General features: G+C 43.4%; 1 protein-coding gene across 1 annotated transcript; it reads right to left on the bottom strand.

Annotated features, from left to right (window-relative positions):
* Positions 1–420: 420 nt before the first annotated feature.
* LOC123425623 (chloroplast stem-loop binding protein of 41 kDa b, chloroplastic-like) lies at positions 421–2,698 on the bottom strand (the record flags this gene model as incomplete). Its single annotated transcript, XM_045109314.1, has 7 exons — positions 421–821; positions 911–1,000; positions 1,115–1,231; positions 1,328–1,549; positions 1,638–1,698; positions 1,785–1,839; positions 2,608–2,698. Coding segments are annotated over 7 exons (813 nt in total), but the record flags the coding sequence as incomplete, so codon positions are not given.
* Between the last annotated feature and the right edge of the window lie 22,697 nt (positions 2,699–25,395).

Consider the following 25,395-nt stretch of genomic DNA (forward strand, 5'->3'; position numbering starts at 1 on the left):
ATCATGATATAGGCATCCATCAAAGATGGATACAAGAGGAATATATGCGTTCACATAGACACAAACAAAATGGCTAGAGAACATATCTAGAACGAATTTAGGACGAATTACAACAAACTCCACGACGGCGTGTATAATCCGACGAGGTTTGACCGGTATAGGGAGCCCTCTCAGTTCGGCCTTCCAACCTCAAAATATAAAGGTTTCTGGTGTGCATTTTCGATGGCCGTTAAATTTTTGACGGATTGGACCACTTTTACGGTTTATTCTAAACACTTATTTCAATCAAAACTGTAAAACGCAAAAATTAAAAGGGTTTGATCACTTATACCGGGTTTGCTAGAGATGCTCTTAAACGGAATGTTTCTATCCATCGGATTTGATTTTCAAAATCTTGAGTGGTCAAATTTAGTTCCGATCTTAGAAAACCGATATATTATTACAAAAAGAAAACCACGTATAAACTGAACCGAAGTAAAGCAAATGACACGAGGAGAGAATTAGGTGTCAGCAGTACATTTCATCGGATGAGTGAACCTCAACCTACATCCCAAAACTGAGATCGTCTTCCCTGTGCTACATATGCATGCCGCACACGCTGTTGCCACACGCTTTGCACTGCCATGAGCCCGTCCATGCATGCCTCAGACGCTCACGAGCTTCTTGCCGAGGATCATGTCGTCTGTGGTGAAGTCAGCCTCCTTCCTGAAGGTCCCGCGGTCGAAGTCAAGGTTGTACGAGTCCGTCAAGCCGTCGAGGAGGTCGTACTCTGGCGTAACCCCGAGGTCCTTGCTGGCCTTCTCCACCGACGCGAAGAAATGATGCCATCGTTGCATCATGCAGTGTCGGTCAGCGACACTGTAATGGTTGTACTTTTCCAGAGCAAGACGTAGAAGAAATCAAGGAATACCTGGTCTCTGAAGGGGAAGGCCTTCTTCTTGCCGAAATCGAAGTCCTTGGGGTTGTAGTGGATGATCTCCGGCTCAGGGAACCCTCCAGCCTGCATTGCATATCAAACACCAAGCGAAAAATGATGTATAGTTAGAATCTAAGTGAATTACCCAAGGACATGGAGTTGTTTGCACACGAGGAACAGCTTGTTCATATATATGACCTTTGCGCATGCCCGTGCTATCCCGTCGAAGGTGACATACTTGCTGCCGGAGATGTTGTACACCTGCTTGCTCGCCTTGGGGTTGCCGAGGACCTTGATGAAGGCCGTCGCCAAATCCTGTTGCAAAACCAAGCACAAGACAGTACTGAAGATGGCTTCTACGACATACAACCCGATAGCAGCAATTCACCGCATGCATGTCAATGCACAGACCTTGACATGGCCGAGCTGGGTGATCTGGTTCCCAGCGTTAGGGATGGGGATCGGACGACCAGCCTTGAGCCGGTGGAAGAACCACTCCTCCACGGGGTTGTAGTTGAGAGGGTCGTAGATGTAGACCGGTCTGATGGACGTCCAGTTCACGCCGCTCGTCTCCAGCTGGCTCTGTGTCTCCAGCTTTCCCTTATGCCGGCTTTTTGGGTCCACAACGTCGGTCTACCGGTTGGATGGGCATATGCTTGCCACGAGTCAGTAATGGTGACGACTTCATGTTGACATCCATGTGAGTGGTATGGAAATATACCTCAAAGTGTGGGAGCAGGTCTGACTTAAGGTAGACTCCTGCCGATGAGCAATAGATAAACCTGAAAATAGTACCAGAATGCTAGATAGTTCAGGGCACTGAATTTGCAAATATCTTGTTTTGCATACGAAAAAGTAACCAGCTTATTGTTCCAGGTTTGGCAACGCTTCTAGTATGGGGGATACTTCAGTGGCCTCGCGTCCTGAAACACCATGACACAAAAGAGTTACAACATTTGGGAGATATCAGAGATGATAGTTTCAGCTGGGGAAGTGCCATTTTGCATTTCAGAAGCAATCTTTAGGTGTTGTGATACTAATTGACACGCTTATTTACATCTGGTTAGTAGTTATGAACAAACATTTGTGTGGTGTACCAGAAATATCTACTTAGTATATTAGAGCCTGATAGCATTCAGGTCAACGTGGTCGCATGTAATAAGCAAAATACTGCTCTTGGCGATGATGGTTGAAGGACCAGTTGCCCGGCCAAAGGGATCTAGGAGACTGTTGACCACACCGACATCTTCAATATCAGGGTGGATAAAAATCACGGCATCATCGGCATAGACCAAAGTTCTATGCTTAACCATCCACGAACCAAAGGGAACAAGGATGCCTTCAGAGTTCAGACCAAGCAAGATTGAACCGGTGAGCAAAGAAAATCCATGATGAGCATGAAAAGGATAGGCCGGAGGGGATACCCCGGGAAGGAACCGTTAACCAAGTTTTCAGTGCTCGCCGAGGATAACAGATTGTGGATCCAATTACACCATCGCAGACCCCTATGTTGCAAAGCTCCGAGTTCCGAAAGATAGACCGGGAGCAGCGTTGAATCTTCTTCTAGACTACTGATCCTTAAATGCTTGTAACTACTCCATGTAATTTAACTTCCTTGCTTAATCAATAAAATACGGTGTTGCTGCATTTGTAAAGAAAGAGAGTACTCCTATTGTAGCTGTCTGGCTTACCATTAATATCATAGACGACATTAAAGCCCTTAGCAGAAAGGCTTGTCTTGACGAAATCAAAGTCTTTCCTATCACCTTTCAAATGCAGCACCTATACGCAAAAACCATCCTAAATATCATGAGTGATATGCAAATAAAGGTGAACAAGTGAAGCAAGGACATGATGGTAGGAAACGACATGCCTTGGAAGAGAACTCTGCATACTCTGCATATGACTCACCTGGCAACTGCTGGGTTATGGGTGCCTTTCCTCTGGTGAACAATGTGACCTGAAATAAATTCATCTTTTTAGTGGACTCATAAAATCGATGTGCCGGTACTATCAAAACATTGCAGGTCATATTTACCCTAAGGAGCCATTCTTTGTACTATCAGAAATGTATGCACATACTGACCTGGTGTCCCTCCTGGACAAGTTTCCTGGACAGGAAGAGACCAACGAACCTGGTGCCCCCCGTGATCAGAATGTTCTTGGAGTCTGCTCTAGTAAACAACTACTCCGAACCTCAAAAGATATCTTGGGTTTTAAATTTTAACCAGCAGATATAAAAGACCAGGGGAGCCATATTAGAGATGCTTCGGTTCTTGTCCACTGTGTGTTTCCTCTTTCCTGCATACAGTACGTATGCAGCTGTACTAGCCTGTATTTTTGAGAAACACCTTGTACTACACCCCTTACTAAATGAAAGCCAATCAGGCATCAAAAAAAGAACTCTTGGTTTTTAAGGAAACAATCTAAATCTAGTATGTAATTAGAAGTTTGAATTTTGTTTTTACTCAAACAATAGTATCCACTAAATGTATGCGGTATAATTATGTTTCAAGTAATATAGAGACACTATGTAGCAACTCAATAAAAGATAAATAAGGTGTGTCATAATGAGAATAAATAGTCATACAACAAATAATAATATCAAACCTAACCCTCTAGCTCTTGTCAGCAGCTTGTATGAAGTTGCATAAGGCTCGTGTCTGAACTGTTGGAAGATGAAACACATCAAGTGTTATTACATAAGAACATGGAACCATAAAGAGCATTTATTCGCATGTTCACATGTATCTAGAGTATTGCCGGTAAGCTAATGGTGGACAGTATTTTAGTGAAAGAAACAAACCAGTGTCATCCGTATCCTCAAATTCCATATGAATCAAAAAGTGAAAACAATCCTCAAGAACAAGCCATATATTTAGCATCGATCAGTGAGCAGCAACATAGAAGTGTTATTTATTTGGTTTCTGGCAGAGAGCAGCAATACATATATAAGACGGTCAACGCCTTCTTGCATTGTACAACACCGCATGAACTATCAATCACAGGCATATCAATATCACGGTTTTCACTTTCAGAGATTTTCTCAAAACCCAACTCAACCTGATAAGTACACGTGCAGGTCTCTCCTATTTCCTTCAATTTAACCTACATCTTATAATCTTCATTCAACATCTGAGATCTATTTGAAAAAACTGCCTTACTGGATTGTGTTTGTCTCGAGTACAGCTGCACTCGAACAATTAGAAGTAGTGAACTGATGGGGAAGTAGCCAAGCCTCCAAGTTAGCCAGAAATATAAAGTTAACTCTAATGTGCCGTTAGAGCTGTCTGCATGACCTGGTCTGTTCTCCAATCCTAAGACGCTCTGCTCCAACCCATCTAAGACGCTTTGCTCCAACCCATCTACCACGCTCCAACTGCAATGACTCGCCTATCCACCACAATAATAATACCATGTATAGAAGGGCATAACAAACACAACAAGTCTATCCGATTTCTTGTACAAATCGTGCAAAACTCTGACAATAGTTATGGAACTGAAAAATATAATTTCTCCTAAATGTTAGCAATGATGGATTTACTTTTTTTGAGGAACTGTCAAAATGTCAAATGTATAGAGAAATATTAGAAGCCCATGGTCATAGCTTTTCTTTATCGTGGAAAACAAAATGATTAGATATACCTTGCAGATAACTGAGATTTTGTTAGCAGGTGCTAGGCATATGAACCAGCATTGTGTCTGAACTTGTATGAAGTTACATAGTCTTGACTCTTGAACCCAAAAACCACCTCATGCTTAGCGAATCGCTTCCACACACATAAATTTCGAGTTTGACTCTTCCGAGCATGACCCCATCGTCCATCATCACTCTCAAGTCCGAATGGGATGCCAAAGAACACCGGGAGGCAACCACATCCAACAGATGTATATAGGAACCACAACAAACATCCTCCTAACCACAAAAATAACCAAGAATAAGTCCACTCAGTGAACTGAGCAAATGCTTCGAGAGATCGGCAACATTGCGTGATCTTTTTAACTGAACTAAGAACCCGATAGTTCATCAGGACTAATTCTACAGTCAACCAAAATTATGTCATAACTGAAACTACACATGCACCTCAAAATCAAACTGTCCATGTGCAATCGAAGAGAAGTAATAGACTGTTTTGTTATCTTATATTTCTCATATGATGGCCTGACATGCTGATGTTGTTTTTCTAATCAGTACAGTATCGCATATCAATGAACATTAAAATAAAAAATATAGGCGATGGGCTTAGATAATATGTAGAAACAACAATGGATTCTAGGGATTAAATCAAAAGAAATGGGGGGAGGAGATAAATTAGCATAACAATCTGCCATGCTGATGCTGTGTTTGTAATCAGTACAATATCGCATATCAATCTATGTTTTTATGTCCCTACAAATTTGGTTAGACGAACTAAACAACAGAAACAGTTTTAGCGAACATAAGAATACACAATCAGTAGCTATATAGGTGTATAATCTCGATAATTAAAACATCGTCATCTTTCATTAATTTACAACATAATTATAGTACCGAGCATGATTTACTCACCTGATATAGATCACAATCGAGTCCCAATATACACGACGCAAGTTGTAAAAGAAATATTTTGGTATGAGCTCAGAAATTTGGATCGAACCGATTGTTGTGTAAATCAGTACCTGCATGCAACTTGGGAATCAGTTAATAATGCTCAAGAAATTATTCTTTTCTTTCTAAGCCAAAAAGATGCACTATAACCATGATAATATAGTATTTTTTCTAACCAATTTACAACAAAGAGTAAATCAACAGCTAGCAGGCGATTCACTAACATAGGATATGAACATGAAAGAGATTTGGCTACAGGATAAATCATGAATGAGGCCGAGAGCACCAAAATATATATCCAGATACTCTTCCTGATCCTCTTTCTAAGTTTTTTTCTTCTGCTAAACCAACATAGAAGAGCAATAGAGCTTACCCATCTTCTTCCCAGTAACTCTTGAGGACTACATGAACCTTTGATTTGACGGTCAAACCCCGTGAACCAAACCCTTCCGGACCACAAGCATATCCTTCCATGAGAAATACAAAATGCTGGATCATATGGTAACACACATGTACACACAATCGATTGTCAATGCAAGTGACCCACTGAACCTACCAATACAATAGTCAGTGTGTGAGTGGCGATCCCGATGGGGCCAGAAGAGCAGACACAGAGAAACATGAAAAGGCATTGACAACATAGTTGTGTAAAACAGTGCACAGTATAAGAAGATCAATCATATATTGTGCACTGTAATAGGAATAAAGTTTATTCTACAGTCAATGACTCTATTTGCAAGCAGAAGAGTCGCTCAATTTCCTAATAAAATAGGAGAACTCTCCGAGCATTTACATACTTACGGTTCAAGCTAGGAGAACCATCGTGTTCTTTTTAGTATTCAAGGCAACAAGGAATAATGCCTAAGTTCTTGCCAATATAACTAAAACAGCGAGAAGTTTACTAATTTCCATGGACCGCTTCACTTTTCTTTCTAATATTTTACACATCGCTTTCTTCAACACTTTCATGGCATGCCCCCCGATCAGTAATTGGTCGATGGAAGCCAAACAAATAGAGAACACAATCATAGAAAAAGGAATATGCTGCTTGTTCATCAAATGTAATTGATTTACTCAGCAAGAATGTAATATCTAGGACAACAACATCTGTAGATGAAATTAAGAAAGGGTGAATCATTAGTTCTACTGTAGTAGCAAATCATAATAAATTAGCTAACATCTATACAGATGGAGCAAAGACAATGACACTACTAAAAAGAAAGTGAGTTAGCCTAGTTGCAGAATTCATCAAAATGCAGCTGCCTACAATCATAGATTCTTCCCATATGACACAATATGGAATCACGGCATCAAGCCATTGCTATAATTCACCAATCACCATAGATAGCAGGACCAAGCAGACAAGATTAACATAGCACGAGGGATACCAAACAACAGAACAAGCAAAACAACTGCAAGCGCCAACAAGATAACATGAACAATTTGGGAAGATTATCCATACTAACCATAAACATTTCTAACACAAATACCATCAAACGCAAATGCGATACCATGATGTCACATGGCATCACAATTTAATCTAATAATCTGATCTAACTATGAACTATGATGTGCCCAAAACCTGAAGCATTTACTGATTTATGCATCACAAATCCCACTGAATATGTTTGCATGACTGCAAATTAGGAACACATTTGATGTGAAAACTGAGAAAGAAAGCACTACCATTAGATTCGCTCGAGCATCTCAGGGCTGACCTCGGCCTTAGTATCACCGATTTGGATCCTCTTCTCGAGCACCTCGTTCCCCAGGGAAGCATGTCCACGGTCATCACCCCGCGCCACAGAATCCCCTTGGCCACATTCTCGTCGCCGGATGTGATGGCCCTGGCCACGACGCTGCCATACTCCTCGACGTTTGGCGTGACAGCGGTCCAGTATGCGGCGGCCTCAACCTTATGGAGCACCCCATCGTCCAGCGCCACACTGCAAGCCATGGAGTGGATGGAGAACCGCACATTAAGATGGAAAGGAAGAGAAAGGTAAAGAGCTTACCAGCCGAGGCAATCAGCCATGTGGACGACGAGGTTGGTGATGTAGACGACGGAGGGGGTGTTGTCCTTGAAGAGGCGCACGGTGGCGAGCTCGTCGGCCTGCAGCTTCCACGGCGTGGCGACGACGAACGCGGATGCGCGCCCGATGTCCCCGAGGATCAGCGCGGCGGAGGCGAGTGCGACGACCAGGGGCCCCGCGGCGGCCGCCAGCACCCGCCTCGCGGCCCACCGCCAGGTCGCGCAGCGCCAGGTCTCCGAGCGGCCTCCGCGGGCTCGGCGAGGCGGGGGCGCGAGGAGGCCAGTCGGCGGCCTGGCGGCCGCGGCGCGCGCGAGGTGGCCGTGGGAATGGCGCGGGCGCAGTGGGCGGGCGAGCGGGGAGAGCGCAGCGAGGAAGGAGGCGGCGGCTGCAGGCTCGGCTCGGCGAGGGGCGCGAGGGGGCCGGTCGACGGCCTGGCGGCCGCGGCGCGCGCGAGGTGGCGGAGGGAATGGTGCGGGCGCGGCCGGCGGGCGAGCGGGGAGGGAGCAGCGAGGAAGGAGGCGGCGGCGGCCATTTGGGATGATTTTTGGAAGGAGAGAGACGAGATCGGGAACGAGGGGTGGGGAGAGGTGGGGTGGGAAAGTGGCAGTTTTTTTCTAGCGACAAGGGGTGGGAAAGGTGGACTCGTTCTGCGGCGGGATCTAGCGATTTTTTTTACTGCATGCGACCGATGGGTGGGATGGGAGGTCGAACCTTCCACCTGGTTGAACCATCACGACGTTCGATCCTGCTTTAATAGTAGAGATTTCATATCCTTGTAATTCTCTTCGAGTTGTGGGTTGTCTGGCCAACTAGATCTATGATTCTTGCAATGGGAGAAGTGCTTGGTTTTGGGTTCATACCGTGCGGTGACCTCACTAGTGACAGAAGGGGTAGCGAGGCATGCATTGTGTTGTTGCCATCACGGGTAAAAAGATGGGGTTTTCATCATTGGTTTGAGATTATCCCTCTACATCATGTCATCTTGCTTAAAGCGTTACTCTGTTCGTCATGAACTCAATACACTAGATGCATGCTGGATAGCGGTCGATGTGTGGAGTAATAGTAGTAGATGCACAAAGTATCAGTCTACTTGTCTCGAACGTGATGCCTATATGTATGATCATTGCCTTAGATATCGTCATGACTTTGCGCGGTTCTATCAATTGCTCGACAGTAATTTGTTCACCCACCGTAATACTTGCTATTTTGAGAGAAGCCTCTAGTGAACACTATGGCCCCAGGGTCTACTCCACACCATATTTTCAGCCTTACACTTTTTACTTCGTTGCACTTTCCGCCTTCAGATCTCACTTTGCAAACAATCTTGAAGGGATTGACAACCCCTTTGAAGCGTTGGGTGCAAGCTTGTTTGTGTTTGCGTAGGTACTCTGGACTTGACGAGACCCTCCTTCTGGATCGATACCTTGGTTCTCAAACTGAGGGAAATACGTACTGCTCCTGTGTTGCATCACCCTTTCCTCTTCAAGGGAAAAACCAACGCAAGCCCAATCTCCGTCAACGTGTCAATTTCTGGCGCTGTTGTTTGAGAAGTAGCAATATGCTTGTGATATGATATGGCCAATGACGTGATGTGATATATTGGATGTATGAGATGATTATGTTGTAATATTTAATTTCGACTTGCACGTCAATGCTACAGCAACCGGCAGGAACCATAGGGTTGTCTTTAAACTAACGTTTGTGTTTGCAGATGCGTTTACTATATTGCTAAGTCGTAGCTTTAGTAGTAATAGCATAGATAGAATGACAACCTCGATGGGGATATGTTGATGGAGATCATGATGATGGAGATAATGGTGTGGCGCCGGTGACAAGAAGATCATGTCGGTGCTTTGGTGATGGAGATCAAGAAGCACAAGATGATGGCCATATCATGTCACTTATGAATTGCATGTGATGTTAATCCTTTTATGCACCTTATTTTGCTTAGAACGACGACAACATTATAAGGTGATCTCTCACTAAAATTTCAAGATGAAATTGTGTTCTCCCAGACTATTCACCGTTGCGACAGTTTGTCGTTTCGAGACACCATGTGATGATCGGGTGTGATAGACTCAACGTTCACATACAACGGGTGCAAAACAGTTGCACACGCGGAACACTCGGGTTAAACTTGACGAGCCTAGCATGTGCAGACATGGCCTCGAAACACATGAGACCGAAAGGTCGAGCATGAATCGTATAGTTGATATGATTAGCATAGAGATGCTTACTACTGAAACTATTCTCAACTCACGTGATGATCGGACTTGAGTTAGTGAATTTGGATCATGTACCACTCAAATGACTAGAGAGATGTACTTTTAGAGTGGGAGTTTATTAAGTAATTTGATTTGTTAAACTCTAATTATCATGAACATAGTCAAAAGGTCTTTGCGAATTATGATGTAGCTTGTGCTATAGCTCTACTGTTTTTTATATGTTCCTAGATAAAATTTAGTTGAAAGATGATAGTAGCAACTTTGCGGACTGAGTGCATAAAACTGAGGATTGTCCTCATTGCTGCGCAGAAGGCTTATGTCCTTAATGCACCTCGAGCGTCGTGTGTGGATGTTGCGAACATCTGACATACACGTTTTTTATGACTACGTGATAGTTCAGTGTGTAATACTTAATGGCTTAGAAGCAAGGCGCCGAAGACGTTTTTGAAACATCACGGAACATAAGAGATGTTCTAAGAGATGAAATTGAGATTTCATGCTCGTGCCCTTGTTGAGAGGTATGAGACCTCCGACAAGATTCTTGGTCTACAAAGTAAAGGAGAAAATCTCAATCATTGAGCATGTTCTCAGATTGTCTGAGTACAACAATCGCTTGAATCAAGTGGGAGTTAATCTTCCAGATGAGATAGTGATGGTTCTCCAAAGTCACTCCACCAAGCTGCTAGAGCTTCGTGATGAACTATAACATATCAAGGATAGATATGATGATCCTTGAGCGATTTGCAATGTTTGACACTGCGAAAGTAGAAATCAAGAAGGAGCATCAATTGTTGATGGTTAGTAAAACCACCAAGGATACTTCATAAAACGGCAAACCACTAAGTATTGAACCCAAACCCGAGACTAAGTGCTTCTGTTATGAAGGGAACGGTCACTGAGGAGGAGCTACCCTACATGCTTGGTAGATGAGAAGGCTGGCGAAGTAAACAGAAGTATATTTGATATACATGATATTGATGTGTACTTTACTAGTACTCCTAGTAGCACGAGGGGATTAGATACTGGTTTGATGACTAAGTGATTAGTAACTCGAAATAAAAGCTACGGAATCAACGGAGACTAGCTAAAGGCGAGGTGACGATAAGTGTTGGAAGTGTTTCCAAGGTTGATGTGATCAAACATCGCACGCTCCCTCTACCATTGGAATTAGTGTTAAACCTAAATAATTGTTATTTGGTATTTTGCGTTGAGCATGAACATGATTGGATCGTGTTTATTGCAATACGATTATTCATTTAAAGAGAATAATGGTTATTCTATTTGCTTGAATAATTACCTTCAATGGTTTATTGAATCTCGATCGTAGTGTTACACATGTTCATAATATTAGTGCCAAAAGATAAAAAGTAATAATGATAGTACCACTTACTTGTCGCACTCCCGCTTGAGTCATGTTGGTGTAAAATGCATGAAGAAGTTCCATCTTGATGGATCTTTGTACTCACTCATTTTTGAAACGTTTGAGACATGCAAACCATACCTATTTGTATAAACGCATGAAGAAACTCCATGCAGATGGATCATTTGGACTCACTTGATTTTGAATCACTTTAGACATGCAAATCATACCACATGAAACAAGAAAGTAACTTGTTGGAAGTAATACATTTTTTATGTGTGCAGTCCAATGAGTGCCGAGGCACGCAGTGGATATCGTTATGTTCTTACTTCACTGGCGGTTTGAGTAGATAACAGAGTATTTACTTGATGAATCACAAGTCTGAAATATTGAAAAGTTCAAAGCTATTTCAGAGTGAAGATCGTCGTGACAAGAGGATTAACTATCTATGATATGATCATAGAGATGAATATCTGAGTTGCGAGTTTTTGGTACATAGTTAAGACAACGTGGAAATTGTTCGCAATTCATGCCACCTAGAACACTATAGTATGATGGTGTGTCCGAACGTCATAGTCACGCCCTATTTGATATGGTGCATACTATGACGTCTCTTATCGAATTGCCACTATCATTTATGGGTTATGCATTAGAGACAACCGCATTTACTTTAAATAGGGCACCGCGTATTTTCGTTGAGATGACACAGTATAGACTATGGTTTGGAGAAACTTAAGCTATCGTTTCTTTAAAAGTTTGGGGTTGCAACGCTTATGTGAAAAAGTTTCAGTCTGATAAGCTCGAACCCAAAGCGGATAACGCATCTTCATAGGATATCCAAAACAGTTGGGTACATCTCCTATCTTAGATCCGGAAGCAAAGTAAATAAAATAGTAAGTGGTGGAGGAGTAAACAATGGTGGTAGTATGGACCAGAGTCACATGATGTTCACTAGTGATGTTTATCTCCCAAAAGACGATAAACAACTATGCTCGGTAAACAAATTACAGCTGGGCAATTGATAGAATTATAAACGCACCGCAATGCTAATCATGCTACTAGAAAGTTAGAGGCTCAAAAGTAATGGGCAGTATGCCAAGACAAGTAGACCGTTTATCCATCAGCATCTACTCTCTAATCATCCACCTTGAGATATCTATCCAGAACATCTCACTGTATTAAGTTGCGAGCCCCACCCAAAGTGTAAACTCAAAGCAACGGACAACTGCATTAACGAACTTTGCATAAGGTAAACAATCCTTGCACCCATGGTCACAAGCACCATTGTTTTCTCCCTGGTGGCAACAACACATCCCCTAGTCGCATGTTTCTGTCACTCAAGCTAGACATCACGGGGCATGAACCCACAATCATGCATAACACTCCCTCTTGGAGTTACAATCTACCACTCGGCCAAAGCAATAAAAAGCAACAGAGAACATGCATGAATTACTCAAGAACATAATATAAAAGGAGAACCAAATATATAACTCATCACAATCTAACCATAATCTAATAATCCATCGGATCCCAACAAATGCAGCATAGCAACAGCACGTAAATTACATAGATGCCTTGATCTTGCAGGGCAGCTCACAAGGGCTAGGCATTGAAGCACAAGATTGGAGAGAAGACATCACATAGCTATTGGTCATGGACTCATGGTCCAAGGAGGACTACTCACGGCACGTTCGGGGAGCGTCCATGGTGGTGGAGAAGGACCCGGAGGTCAATCCTCTCTCCGACAGGGTGCCGGGGAGAGGTCTTGTGGCGCTTCCGATCTCGGAAACGCCGCGGCAGCGGAATGGTGGAGAAATTCGCGATTCTGGATCTGTCCTCAGGGTTTTCCGTCCGAGGGGTAAATATAGGCCAAAGGAGGGCGCCAGGGGGTGGACCAGCCGCCCAGGCGACCTGGTGGCACGGCCTGGAGGGGGCTGATGACGAGATGATGTATATACTTCTCGCACCTCGTTGGTTACCCCGAGTAGAAGGTTGAGATGTAGTGAGCAGCATGATTTCCCTTGCATGGAGACTCTAAGGTTTATCAAGCCAGTAGGACTCCTAGGATCAACAAGTAGGTGTCTGTTGTCCTAGCTAGCAGAAGACGTGGACCTGCACACACACAAATAACTTTGATCTCAACGAGTACAGAGAGGTTGTCAATCTCTCCGGCCTTGTAGTTTGCGAAGGATAAAAACACAAGCGGGAAATGTGATAGTAATTGCAACGGAAAAGTAAATGAAAATGGTAAATAGTGGAGGGGTAAACGATGGTGGTGATATGGACCGGAGTCACACGATGTTCACTAGTGATGTCTCTCTCCCAAAAGACGAAAACAACTATGCTTGGGTAAACAAATTACAGTTGGGCAATTGACAGGATTATGAACGCACCGCAATGCTAATTATGCTAGTTGATAGTTAGAGGTTCAATAGTAATGGGAAGTACGCCAAGACAAGTAGATCGTTTATTTATCAGCACCTCGAGATATCTACCCATAACATCTCGCCAGTATTAAGTTGTGAGCCCCACCCAAAGTGTAAACTCAAAGCAACGGACAACTGCATTAACGAACTATGCGTAAGGTAAACAATCCTTGCAACTGTGGTCACAAGCATCATTGTTTTCTCCCTGATGGCAACAACACATCCCCTAGTCTCATGTTTGTGTCACTCAAGCTAGACATCGAGGGGCATGAACCCACGATCATGCATAAAGCTCCCTCTTGGAGTTACAATCTACTACTCGGCCAAAGCAATAAATAGCAATGAAGAACATGCATGAATCACTAAGGAACAAAATATAAAAGGATAATAAAATATATAACTCATAACAATCTGAACATAATCTCATAATCCATCGGATCCCAACAAACCAAACATAGCAATAGCAAGAGAATTACATAGATGCCTTGATCATTTCGGGCAGCTCACAAGGATTAACCATTGAAGCACAAGATTGGAGAGAATACATCACATAGCTACTGGTCATGGACCCATGGTCCAAAGAGGACTACTCACGGCAGGTCCGGGAAGTGTCCATGGCGGTGGAGAAGCTCCCGGAGGTCAATCCTCCCTCCGAGAGGGTGCCGGAAAGAGGTCTCCTCACGCTCCCGATCTCGGAAGCGTTGCGGCGGCGGAACGATGGAGAAATTCGCGATTCTGCATCCCGTGTAGGGTTTTCCTCGTCAAGGGGTAAATATAGGCGAAAGGAGGGCACCAGAGGAGGTGGGACCCACCCAGGCAGCCTCTTGGCGCGACCAGGGGGTAGGCGCGCCCACAGGTCGCTTGGACGGCCCTTGGCCCCCCCTCTGGCCCATCTTCGGTGATCTGGAAGCTTCTGGTACGCTGATTTTTATATATTTTTCTCGGGATTTTTCGGGCTTCAGGAAATTGGGTAAAATCCCCTGTAAAATTGACATCTGCAGACAGAAGCTGGCACTGGGTGCACTTAGTTAGTAGGTTAGTCCAAATATGTGTAAAATGATATAAAAGTGAAACAAAACATATAACACTGTCACCCAAAAGATCATGGAACAAGCAGAAATTATAGATACGTTTGGGACATATCAGGGGCCTGATGACCCAGAAGTATAGGGGATCTATCATAGTCCTTTCGATAAGTAAGAGTTTCGAACCCAACGAGGAGCACAAGGATCTGACAAGTGGTTTTCAGCAAGGTAATATCTGCAAGCACTGAAATTATCGGTAACAAGTAGTTGTGTGGTGAGATGATTTGCAGCAAGTAGCAAGTAACAACGGTGCAGAAAAGTGGCCCAATCCTTATTGTTGCAAGGGGCAAGCCTGGACAAAGTCTTATAGGAGGTAAAACGCTCCCGAGGACACATGGGAAATTCTGTCAAGCTAGTTTTCATCATGTTCATATGATTCGCGTTCGTTACTTTGATAGTTTGATATGTGGGTGGACCGGCACTTGGGTACTGCCCTTACTTGGACAAGCATCCCACTTATGATTAACCCCTCTCGCAAGCATCCGCAACTACGAAATAAGAATTAAGACAAATTCTAACCATAGCATTAAACTAGTGGATCCACATCAGCCCCTTGTGAAGCAACGCATAAACTAGGTTTAAGCTTCTGTCACTCTAGCAACCCATCATCTACTTACTACTTCCCAATGCCTTCCTCTAGGACCAAATAATGGTGAAGTGTTATGTAGTCGACGTTCACATAACACCACTAGAGGAAAAACAACATACAACACATCAAAATATCGAACGAATACCAAATGAACATGACTACTTATAGCATGACTTATCCCATGTCCTCGGGAAAAAAGTAACTACTCACAAAGCATAATCATATTCATGACCAGAGAGGTAATGAGTAGCATCAAGGATCTGAACATAAACTCTTCCACCAAGTAATCCAACTAGCATCAACTACAAAGAGTAATTAACACTACTAGCAACCTTACAAGTACCAATCGGAGTCGCGAGACGGAGATTGGTTACAAGAGATGAACTAGGGTTTGGAGATGAGATGGTGCTGATGAAGATGTTGATGGTGACGAGTCCCCTCCGATGAGAGGAGTGTTGGTGATTATGATGGCGACGATTTCCCCCTCCGGGAGGGAAGTTTCCCCGGCAGGATCGTCCTGCCGGAGCTCTAGATTGGTTCTGCTCAAATTCCGCCTCGTGGCGGCGGCGAATCCTCCGAAAAGCCTCCTCCTGATTTTTTTCCAGACCGAAACCCTTCTTGTAGCAAAAGGTTTGAGCCAGAGGGCCAAGTGGGAGCCCACAAGCCCCCTAGGCGTGGCCAGGGGGCGCGCCTAGCAGGCTTGTAGACTCCTGCTGACGCCCCTCCGGCACTTCTTCGGCCCAGTATTTTTTATAAATCCCAAAAAAATCCACGTTGATTTTCACGGCTTTTGGAGTTGCGCAGAATAGGTATCTCAAACTTGCTCCTTTTTAAGGCCAGAATTCCAGCTGCCGGCAGTCTCACTCTTCATGTAAACCTTGCAAAATAAGAGAGAAAAGGCATAAGTATTGTACCTTGAAGTGTAGTAACAGCCCAAAAAACAATAAATATCAACATGAAAGAATGATGCAAAATGGACGTATCAACTCCCCCAAGCTTAGACCTCGCTTGTCCTCAAGCGAAAGCCGAGATCAATAAATATGCCCACATGTTTAGGGAGAGAGGTGTCGACAAAACAAGATACGAACATGTAGGCATCATGATCAAGAATACCATCATATCATCTCTTATGCTAAAGTGACAATTCCTTAACAAAGTAAAGCATGGATCAAGAACCTTACTGAGAATTAACAACCGACAGCCTTTAGTCATTGAAGCAATTGCAATTTATCACAACATCGGAAAGAGTCAAATAAGAGCTTGTAAAGCAAATCCACAAACTCAATCATCCTTTTGGCTTCTACAATTGCTACAACTCAGGTGGTACTCATGAGATCAAAGTTTCAGTCGGACATAGAGAAAGATAGGGGCTTATAGTTTTGCCTCCCAACTATTTACCTCAAGGGTAATGTCAACAATAATAATTCATGAATACTTACTTCCAAGTTGACATATGAATATTGATCTTTCCCAAGCATATGACGTTAGCCAAGATAAAGGCGAAATAAGGAATTGGTGAAGATCACCATGACTCTTTCAAGGGAAAAAAGTAAAGGTACAAGATAGGCCCTTCGCAGAGGGAAGCAGAGGTTGTCATGTGCTTTTGAGGTTTGGATGTGTGTCCTCTTAGTGCGGAGGAACGTCACTTTATATTGCCTCCTGTGATAAAGAACTTTATTATGCAGTCTGTCACTTTTATGTCTTCCACATCACAGGTTCGTACAAAGCTTATTTTCCACACACTAATAGATCATACATATTTAGGGAGCAATTTTTATTGCTTTCACCGATGACAACTTACTTGAGGGATCTTATTCAATCCATAGGTAGGTATGGTGGACTCTCATGGCAAAACTAGGTTGAAGGTTTATGGATGCACAAGTAGTATCTCTACTTGGCGCGGGAGTTTTGGCTAATATGAGGTGGAGGCAATCATCACATGCTAAGGGATCTCTAGTAATGTAACATTGTTCGGAACCAAGCAAACACAATTCATTATGTTGTCTTCCTTGTCCAACATATACTTCTAAGCATGCAATAGTTTAGTGAGTGTTCACAATCATAGATGGTGTCAAAGATGATATATTTATATGTGAACCTCTCCTTCTTTATCACTTCCTATTAATTGCAACAATGACCAAGGTCTACATTTGTCTACCCTCAACAAGTTTCAATCATCATTCTTTTTATATGTGAAGCCATCACTTCCCATAAGATCATTGCCTGATATTTCATGCTTTTGTTCTTTTCTCATTCTCTTGATCAAGGCATGAGGCAAGGCCCTTAACTAAGACACTCTTTATTATATGGCTCACGAGCTCGAGTACATCGGGAGTGACACAAAGCAGAACTCAAGCTAAAACACTAAGACCTTTATTCTACTAGAGAAAGAGAAAACTGAAAAGGAACAAACTAAAACAAAGGTAAAGGCAAAAGATGTGATGGTGATACGATACCGGGGCAACTCCCCCAAGCTTGGCACAAGCCAAGGGGATTACCCATACCCATGCTTAGTTGTCTTCCTTTGGAGGTGATGGTGGTGGAGTTGTTTTGTCCTTTGATTCCAAGAGGGCCATCATTCTTTGATTTATACCTTGGAGATGTGTGATATGTTTCTCCGGCAAAACAACTTCACGAATGAGATAAGTATTGCGAGCACGAGTTGTTTCACAAAACCTCAAGAGTTCAATCAAGGATGGAGACAGTAGGTGGAGGTAGGGTTGGAGGAAATCGACTTCTTCAACTTCTTCCTTGTTGAACACAGATTGTACTTTGTCCCATGCCTGATTCTTCTCCTTAGTTTTGCCCTTGGTTTCTTTAGGTAGCCTTTCCCTGGCCTCCATGGCCTCCATTATTTTCATATCAACATTTCCTTCTCCACAGACTTGAGGGAGATTGTTCTCCCCCACAGATTCCTGAGACGACATCTTGCTCTAAATCTGGGGCAGAAAACAAGCTCGAAACGAAAATAGAGGAAATTTGCGTGATACAAGGGTCACACCTTTCGGGAGAATATATAATGATTTTTTTCAGGCCAGAAGGAGTACTCCGCAAGAAAACGGAGTCCGAGAGGCACACGAGGTGGCCGCAAGCCCCCCAGGCGCGGCCAGGGGGTGGCCCGCGCCTGGCAGGCTGGTCGCCTCCTCGTGCGCTTTCCGGACTACTTCAAATTTTTCTATTTTTCTAAATATTCCAAAACGGAGAAAAAATCCTATTGGAAAAGTTTTGGAGTCTGTTTACATACCGAATCAGATACCTCTTCGTTTTCGGAGTCTGAAACGGGCTGATAAATATCCCTTAGGTATTCCGCCGGAGTTATGGTATTGATAATATTGCTTTCAACATTTATGGGAGTACCTGAGATATAATGCTTGATTCTATGCCCATTTACCACTCTCGGACAATTACCTTCCGTGTTGTTCATCTTGATAGCACCGGAACGATATACTTCATCAACGATATAGGTGTTGGAATTATGCCCTAGAGGCAATAATAAATGTATAGTTATTATTATAATTCCTGTATCAAGATAATAGTTTATTATCCATGCTATAATTGTATTGAATGAAGACTCATTTACATGTGTGGATACATAGACAAAACACCGTCCCTAGCATGCCTCTAGTTGGCTAGCCAGTTGATCGATGATAGTCAGTGTCTTCTGATTATGAACAAGGTGTTGTTGCTTGATAACTGGATCACGTCATTGGGAGAATCACGTGATGGACTAGACCCAAACTAATAGACGTAGCATGTTGATCGTGTCATTTTGTTGCTACTGTTTTCTGCGTGTCAAGTATTTATTCCTATGACCATGAGATCATATAACTCACTAACACCGGAGGAATGCTTTGTGTGTATCAAACGTCGCAACGTAACTGGGTGACTATAAAGGTGCTCTACAGGTATCTCCGAAGGTGTTAGTTGAGTTAGTATGGATCAAGACTGGGATTTGTCACTCCGTGTGATGGAGAGGTATCTCGGGGCCCACTCGGTAATACAACATCACACACAAGCCTTGCAAGCAATGTAACTTAGTGTAAGTTGCGGGATCTTGTATTACGGAACGAGTAAAGAGACTTGCCGGTAAACGAGATTGAAATAGGTATGCGGATACTGACGATCGAATCTCGGGCAAGTAACATACCGAAGGACAAAGGGAATGACATACGGGATTATACGAATCCTTGGCACTGAGGTTCAAACGATAAGATCTTCGTAGAATATGTAGGATCCAATATGGGCATCCAGGTCCCGCTATTGGATATTGACTGAGGAGTCTCTCGGGTCATGTCTACATAGTTCTCGAACCCGCAGGGTCTGCACACTTAAGGTTCGACGTTGTTTTATGCGTATTTCAGTTATATGGTTGGTTACCGAATGTTGTTCGGAGTCCCGGATGAGATCACGGACGTCACGAGGTTTTCCGGAATGGTCCGGAAACAAAGATTGATATATAGGATGACCTCATTTGATTACCGGAAGGTTTTCGGAGTTACCGGGAATGTACCGGGAATGACGAATGGGTTCCGGGAGTTCACCGGGGGGGGCAACCCACCCCGGGGAAGCCCATAGGCTTTGGGGAGACACACCAGCCCTTAGTGGGCTGGTGGGACAGCCCCAAGGGGGCCTATGCGCCAAGAGAAGGAAATCAAAGGAAAAGAAAAAAAGAGGGAAGAAGTGGGAAGGGAGGGGGACTCCTCCCCCCCTTGGCTCGGCCGACCCCTTGGGAGTCCCTTGGACCCCAAGGCAAGGTCCCCCTCCCTCCTCCTATATATATGGGGCTTTTAGGGCAGATTTGAGACGACTTTCTCACGGCTGCCCGACCACATACCTCCATAGTTTTTCCTCTAGATCGCGTTTCTGCGGAGCTCGGGCGGAGCCCTGCTGAGACAAGATCATCACCAACCTCCGGAGCGCCGTCACGCTGCCGGAGAACTCTTCTACCTCTCCATCTCTCTTGCTGGATCAAGAAGGCCGAGATCATCGTCGAGCTGTACGTGTGCTGAACGCGGAGGTGCCGTCCGTTCGGTACTAGATCGTGGGACTGATCGCGGGATTGTTCGCGGGGCGGATCGAGGGACGTGAGGACGTTCCACTACATCAACCGCGTTCTCTAACGCTTCTGCTGTACGATCTACAAGGGTACGTAGATCACTCATCCCCTCTCGTAGATGGACATCACCATGATAGGTCTTCGTGCGCGTAGGAAATTTTTTGTTTCCCTTGCGACGTTCCCCAACAATAGGGACCTTCCCATTTAGAGAGAAGCTTGGCTGCAAAAAATCTTAGACGAGAATTATATAGCAAGAAATAATCACCTACACTGAACTCACGCTTTTGTATCCTTTTATCATGCCACCTCTTAACCTTTTCTTTGAACAACTTGGCATTCTCATATGCCTGAGTTCTCCATTCATCAAGAGAGCTAATATCAAATAACCTCTTCTCACCAGCAAGTTTGAAATCAAAGTTGAGCTCTTTGATTGCCCAATAAGCTTTATGCTCTAGCTCAAGAGGTAAATGACATGCTTTACCGTACACCATTTTGTACGGAGACATGCCCATGGGATTCTTATAGGCAGTTCTATAAGCCCACAGTGCATCATCGAGCTTCTTAGACCAATTCTTTCTAGACCTGTTGACAGTCTTTTGCAGAATCAGTTTAATCTCTCTATTGCTTAGCTCTATTTGACCACTGGACTGAAGGTGATAGGGAGATGCAATTCTATGGTTGACATCGTACTTAGCAAGCATTTTGTGGAAAGCACCATGAATGAAATGTGAACCACCGTCGGTCATTAGATATCTAGGGACTCCAAATCTAGGGAAAATAACTTCTTTAAGCATCCTGATAGAGGTGTTGTGATCAGCACTACTAGTGGCGATAGCTTCTACCCACTTAGTGACGTAATCAACATCAACTAGGATATGAGTATACCAGTTGGATTTTGGAAAAGGTCCCATATAATCAAAGCCCCAAACATCAAATGGTTCAATGACAAGTGAATAGTTCATAGGCATTTCCTGACGTTTACCGATATTACCTATTCTTTGACATTCTTCACAAGACAAGAGAAACTTACGGGCATCCTTGAAGAGAGTGGGCCAATAGAAACCTGATTGCAATACCTTGTGTTCAGTTCTATCTTCCGCATGGTGTCCTCCGTAGGCCTCAGAGTGAAACTTCTGTAGGATATGTCCCTGTTCATGTTGAGGTACACAACGTCTAATAACACCGTCTACTCCTTCCTTATAAAGGTGAGGATCATCCCAAAAGTAATGTCTCAAGTCAAAGAAGAATTTCTTCTCTTGCTGGTATGTGAAACTAGGTGGTATATATTTGGCAACGATATAGTTTGCATAATCAACATACCACGGTGCACTACGTGAAGTATTGATGACATTCAATTGCTCACCGGGAAAGCTATCATCAACAGGTTGTGGGTCATCAAGAACGTTCTCCAACCTAGACAAGTTATCTGTTATGGGGTTATCAGCCCCCTTCCTATCGACAACGTCCAAATCAAATTCTTGTAGCAAGAGAACCCATCTGATAAGTCTAGGTTTAGCGTCTTTCTTCTCCATGAGGTACTTAATAGCAGCGTGATCAGTGTGAATAGTGAATTTGGAATCAACTATGTAAGACCTGAAAATCATTAGGTTTGACACAAGAAAACAAAGATTCAATAGGAGCACACCAAGCACTTTAAGATCTTCGTGATTCTCATCACGAGAACACGCCTTTTTAAGCCATTCATGTCTAGCACGAATTTGGGCGGTTCTTTCTTCGCTCTCAATCATGGAAACACGCATAGCTTTCAAAGTTTCATCCATGTTGATTTTGGGAGGAGCACATATAACTTTCAAAGCATCAACATCACAAGAAATCCTATCAATGCTCTTAGCCAAATCGTCAATTTTGAGTAGTTTTTCCTCTATGGACGCATTGAAAATCTTTTGAGAGTTGATGAACTCTTTGATATTACTCTCTAGATCAGAGGGTAATCTATTGTAATTTCCATGGGTATTGTTGTAGGAGTTGACAAAATTATTAGAGGAGTTACTAGGAAAAGGCCTAGGAACATAGTTTCCTCTAAAAGCATTGTTGTTGCCAAAGTTATTCCTACCAACAAAATTAACGTCCAAGCTAGCGTTGCTACTCTCAATAAAAGAAGACAAAGGAATATCATTAGGATCCAAAGGAGCACTTCTACTAGCAACCAAATTCATTAACGCATCCATCTTAGCACTCAATGAGTTAATTTCTTCTATAGCGTGTACCTTCTTACTAGTAGGTGACCTTTCAGTGTGCCATTGAGAGTAGTTTCTCATGATGTTGTCTAAGAGCTTTGTGGCTTCTCCTAACGTGATTTCCATGAACGTTCCACCTGAGGCGGAGTCCAAGATATTTGTAGAAGCGACAAGCCAGCGTTAAAGATTTAAATAATCATCCAAAGGCTCAAGCCATGAGCGGGACAATTTCTAATCATTAATTTCATTCTCTCCCAAGCTTGTGCAACATGCTCATGATCATGTTGCTTGAAATTCATGATATCATTACGGAGAGAGATGATGTTAGCCGGCGGAAAATACTTGGATATATAAGCATCTTTGCACTTATCCCAAGAATCGATACTATTTTTGGGCAAAGAAGAAAACCAAGTTTTTGCGCGATCTCGCAACGAGAAAGGAAAAAAACTTCAATTTAATCACGTCATTATCCACATATTTTTTCTTTTGCATATCGCAAAGCTCAATGAAGGTATTGAGATGGGATGTGGCATCATCACTAGGAAGGCCAGAGAATTTCTCTTTCATAACAAGATTCAGCAAAGCGACATTGATTTCGTATGACTCCGCACTAGTGGCGGGAGCAATCGGAGTACTAATAAAATCACTATTATTAGTATTCGAGAAGTCACAAAGTTTGGTGTTTTCGTTCATGGTGACTTCAGCAAGCAAGCAAGCACACAAGCAAACAAAAAGCGGGCGAGAAAAAGGGCGAACGAAAAGGCGAACGAAAAAGGCAAATTGGTGAAGTGGGGGAGAGGAAAACGAGAGGCAACTGGCAAACAAAGTAAATGCAAGAGATGAGTTTGCGACACTTACTTGGATGAGTTCTTGACTTGATCTTCCTCCCCGGCAACAGCGGCAGAAATTCTTCTGTTGCGGCAACAAAAGTCCTTCCTTGGCGCGTAGGAATTCTTCTTGTTACTTCTCTAGTTTGCGTCGGTTTTTCCCTTGAAGAGGAAAGGGTGATGCAGCACAGGAGCAGTAAGTATTTCCCTCAGTTTGAGAACCAAGGTATCGAACCAAAAGGAGGGCCTCGTCAAGTCCAAAGTACCTGCGCAAAAACAAAAAAGCTTGCACCCAACGCTTCAAAGGGGTTGTCAATCCCTTCAAGATTGTTTGCAAAGTGAGATCTGAAGGTGGAAAGTGCAACGCAGTAAAAAGTGTAAGGCTGAAAATATGGTGTGGAGTAGACCCTGGGGGCCATAGTGTTCACTAGAGGCTTCTCTCAAAATAGCAAATATTACGGTGGGTGAACAAATTACTGTCGAGAAATTGATAGAACCGCGCAAAGTCATGACAATATCTAAGGCAATGATCTAGCATATAGGCATCACGTCCGAGACAAGTAGACCGATACTTTCTGCATCTACTACTATTACTCCACACATCGACCGCTATCCAGCATGCATCTAGTGTATTGAGTTCATGACAAACAGAGTAACGCTTTAAGCAAGATGACATGATGTAGAGGGATAATCTCAAACCAATGATGAAAACCCCATCTTTTTGCCCTTGATGGCAACAACACAATACGTGCCTCCCTACCCCTTCTGTCACTGGGTGAGGTCACCGCACGGTATGAACCCAAAACCAAGCACTTCTCCCATTGCAAGAATCATAGATCTAGTTGGCCAAACAAAACCCACAATTCGAAGAGAATTACAAGGATATGAAATCATGCATAAGAGATATTAGAAGAAACTCAAATAAGATTCATAGATAATCTGATCATAAATCCACAATTCATCGGATCTCGACAAACACACCGCAAAAGAAGATTACATCGGATAGATCTCCATGAAAATCATGGAGAACTTTGTATTGAAGATCCAAGAGAGAGAGAGAAGAAGCCATCTAGTTACTAGCTATGGACCCGTAGGTCTATGGTGAACTACTCACGCATCATCGGAGAGGTCATGGTGTTGATGGAGAAGCCTTTCGTGTCTGAATCCCCCCTCCGGCAGGGCACCAGGACGTGCCCCAGATGGGATCTTGCGGAGACAGAAGCTTGCGGCGGCCGAAAAGTGATTACGATGCTCCCCTGATTTTTTGGGAATATTTGGGAATTTATAGGCGCAAGATCTAGGTCAGGGGACCTCCAGGGGGCCCACAAGCCTGCATGGCGCGACCCCCCTGGCCGCGGGGTGGGGGCTTGTGGGGCCCCTGGGGCTCCTCTGGCTTGGCCCCCCAAGCTCTCCGATCTTCTTCCGTTCCAGAAAAAATCTTTTCGGGGATTTTCTTCCGTTTGGACTCTGTTTCAAAATCTCCTCTGAAAGGGGTCAAAAACATGGAAAAAATAGGAACTGGCACTTGGCATTGGACTAATAAGTTAGTCCCAAAAAATAAATAAAAGGCATGCAAAACATCCAAAGTTTGACAAGATAATAGCATGAAACCATCAAAAATTATAGATACGTTGGAGACGTATCAAGCATCCCCAAGCTTAACTCCTGCTCGTCCTCGAGTAGGGAATTGATAAATAATGAGTTTTTTATGTGGAATGCTACCTAGCATAGTTGTCCTTTGCAACTTCTTTCACGTGGCATGAATGTTCAGATCCGTACGATTCAAAACAATAGTTTGCTATTGACATGAAAACAGTAATACTTCAAGCAAACTAGCAAAGTAATCATGAACTTTCAAAATAACAAGGCCAAAGAAAGTTATCCCTACAAAATTATATAGTCTCTCTATGCTCCATCATCCTCACACAACTAATGTAAATCATGCACAACCCCGGAATTGGCCAAGTAATTGTTTTCGCACTCTTACTTTCTCAAACTTTTTATAACTATCACGCAATACATGAGCGCGAGCCATGGATATAGCACTATAGGTGGAATAGAGTGTGGTGGTGGTTGTGAAACAACAAAGGAG

This window comes from Hordeum vulgare, chromosome 2H (assembly GCF_904849725.1).
Source record: "Hordeum vulgare subsp. vulgare chromosome 2H, MorexV3_pseudomolecules_assembly, whole genome shotgun sequence".
NCBI classification, from domain to species: domain Eukaryota; kingdom Viridiplantae; phylum Streptophyta; class Magnoliopsida; order Poales; family Poaceae; genus Hordeum; species Hordeum vulgare.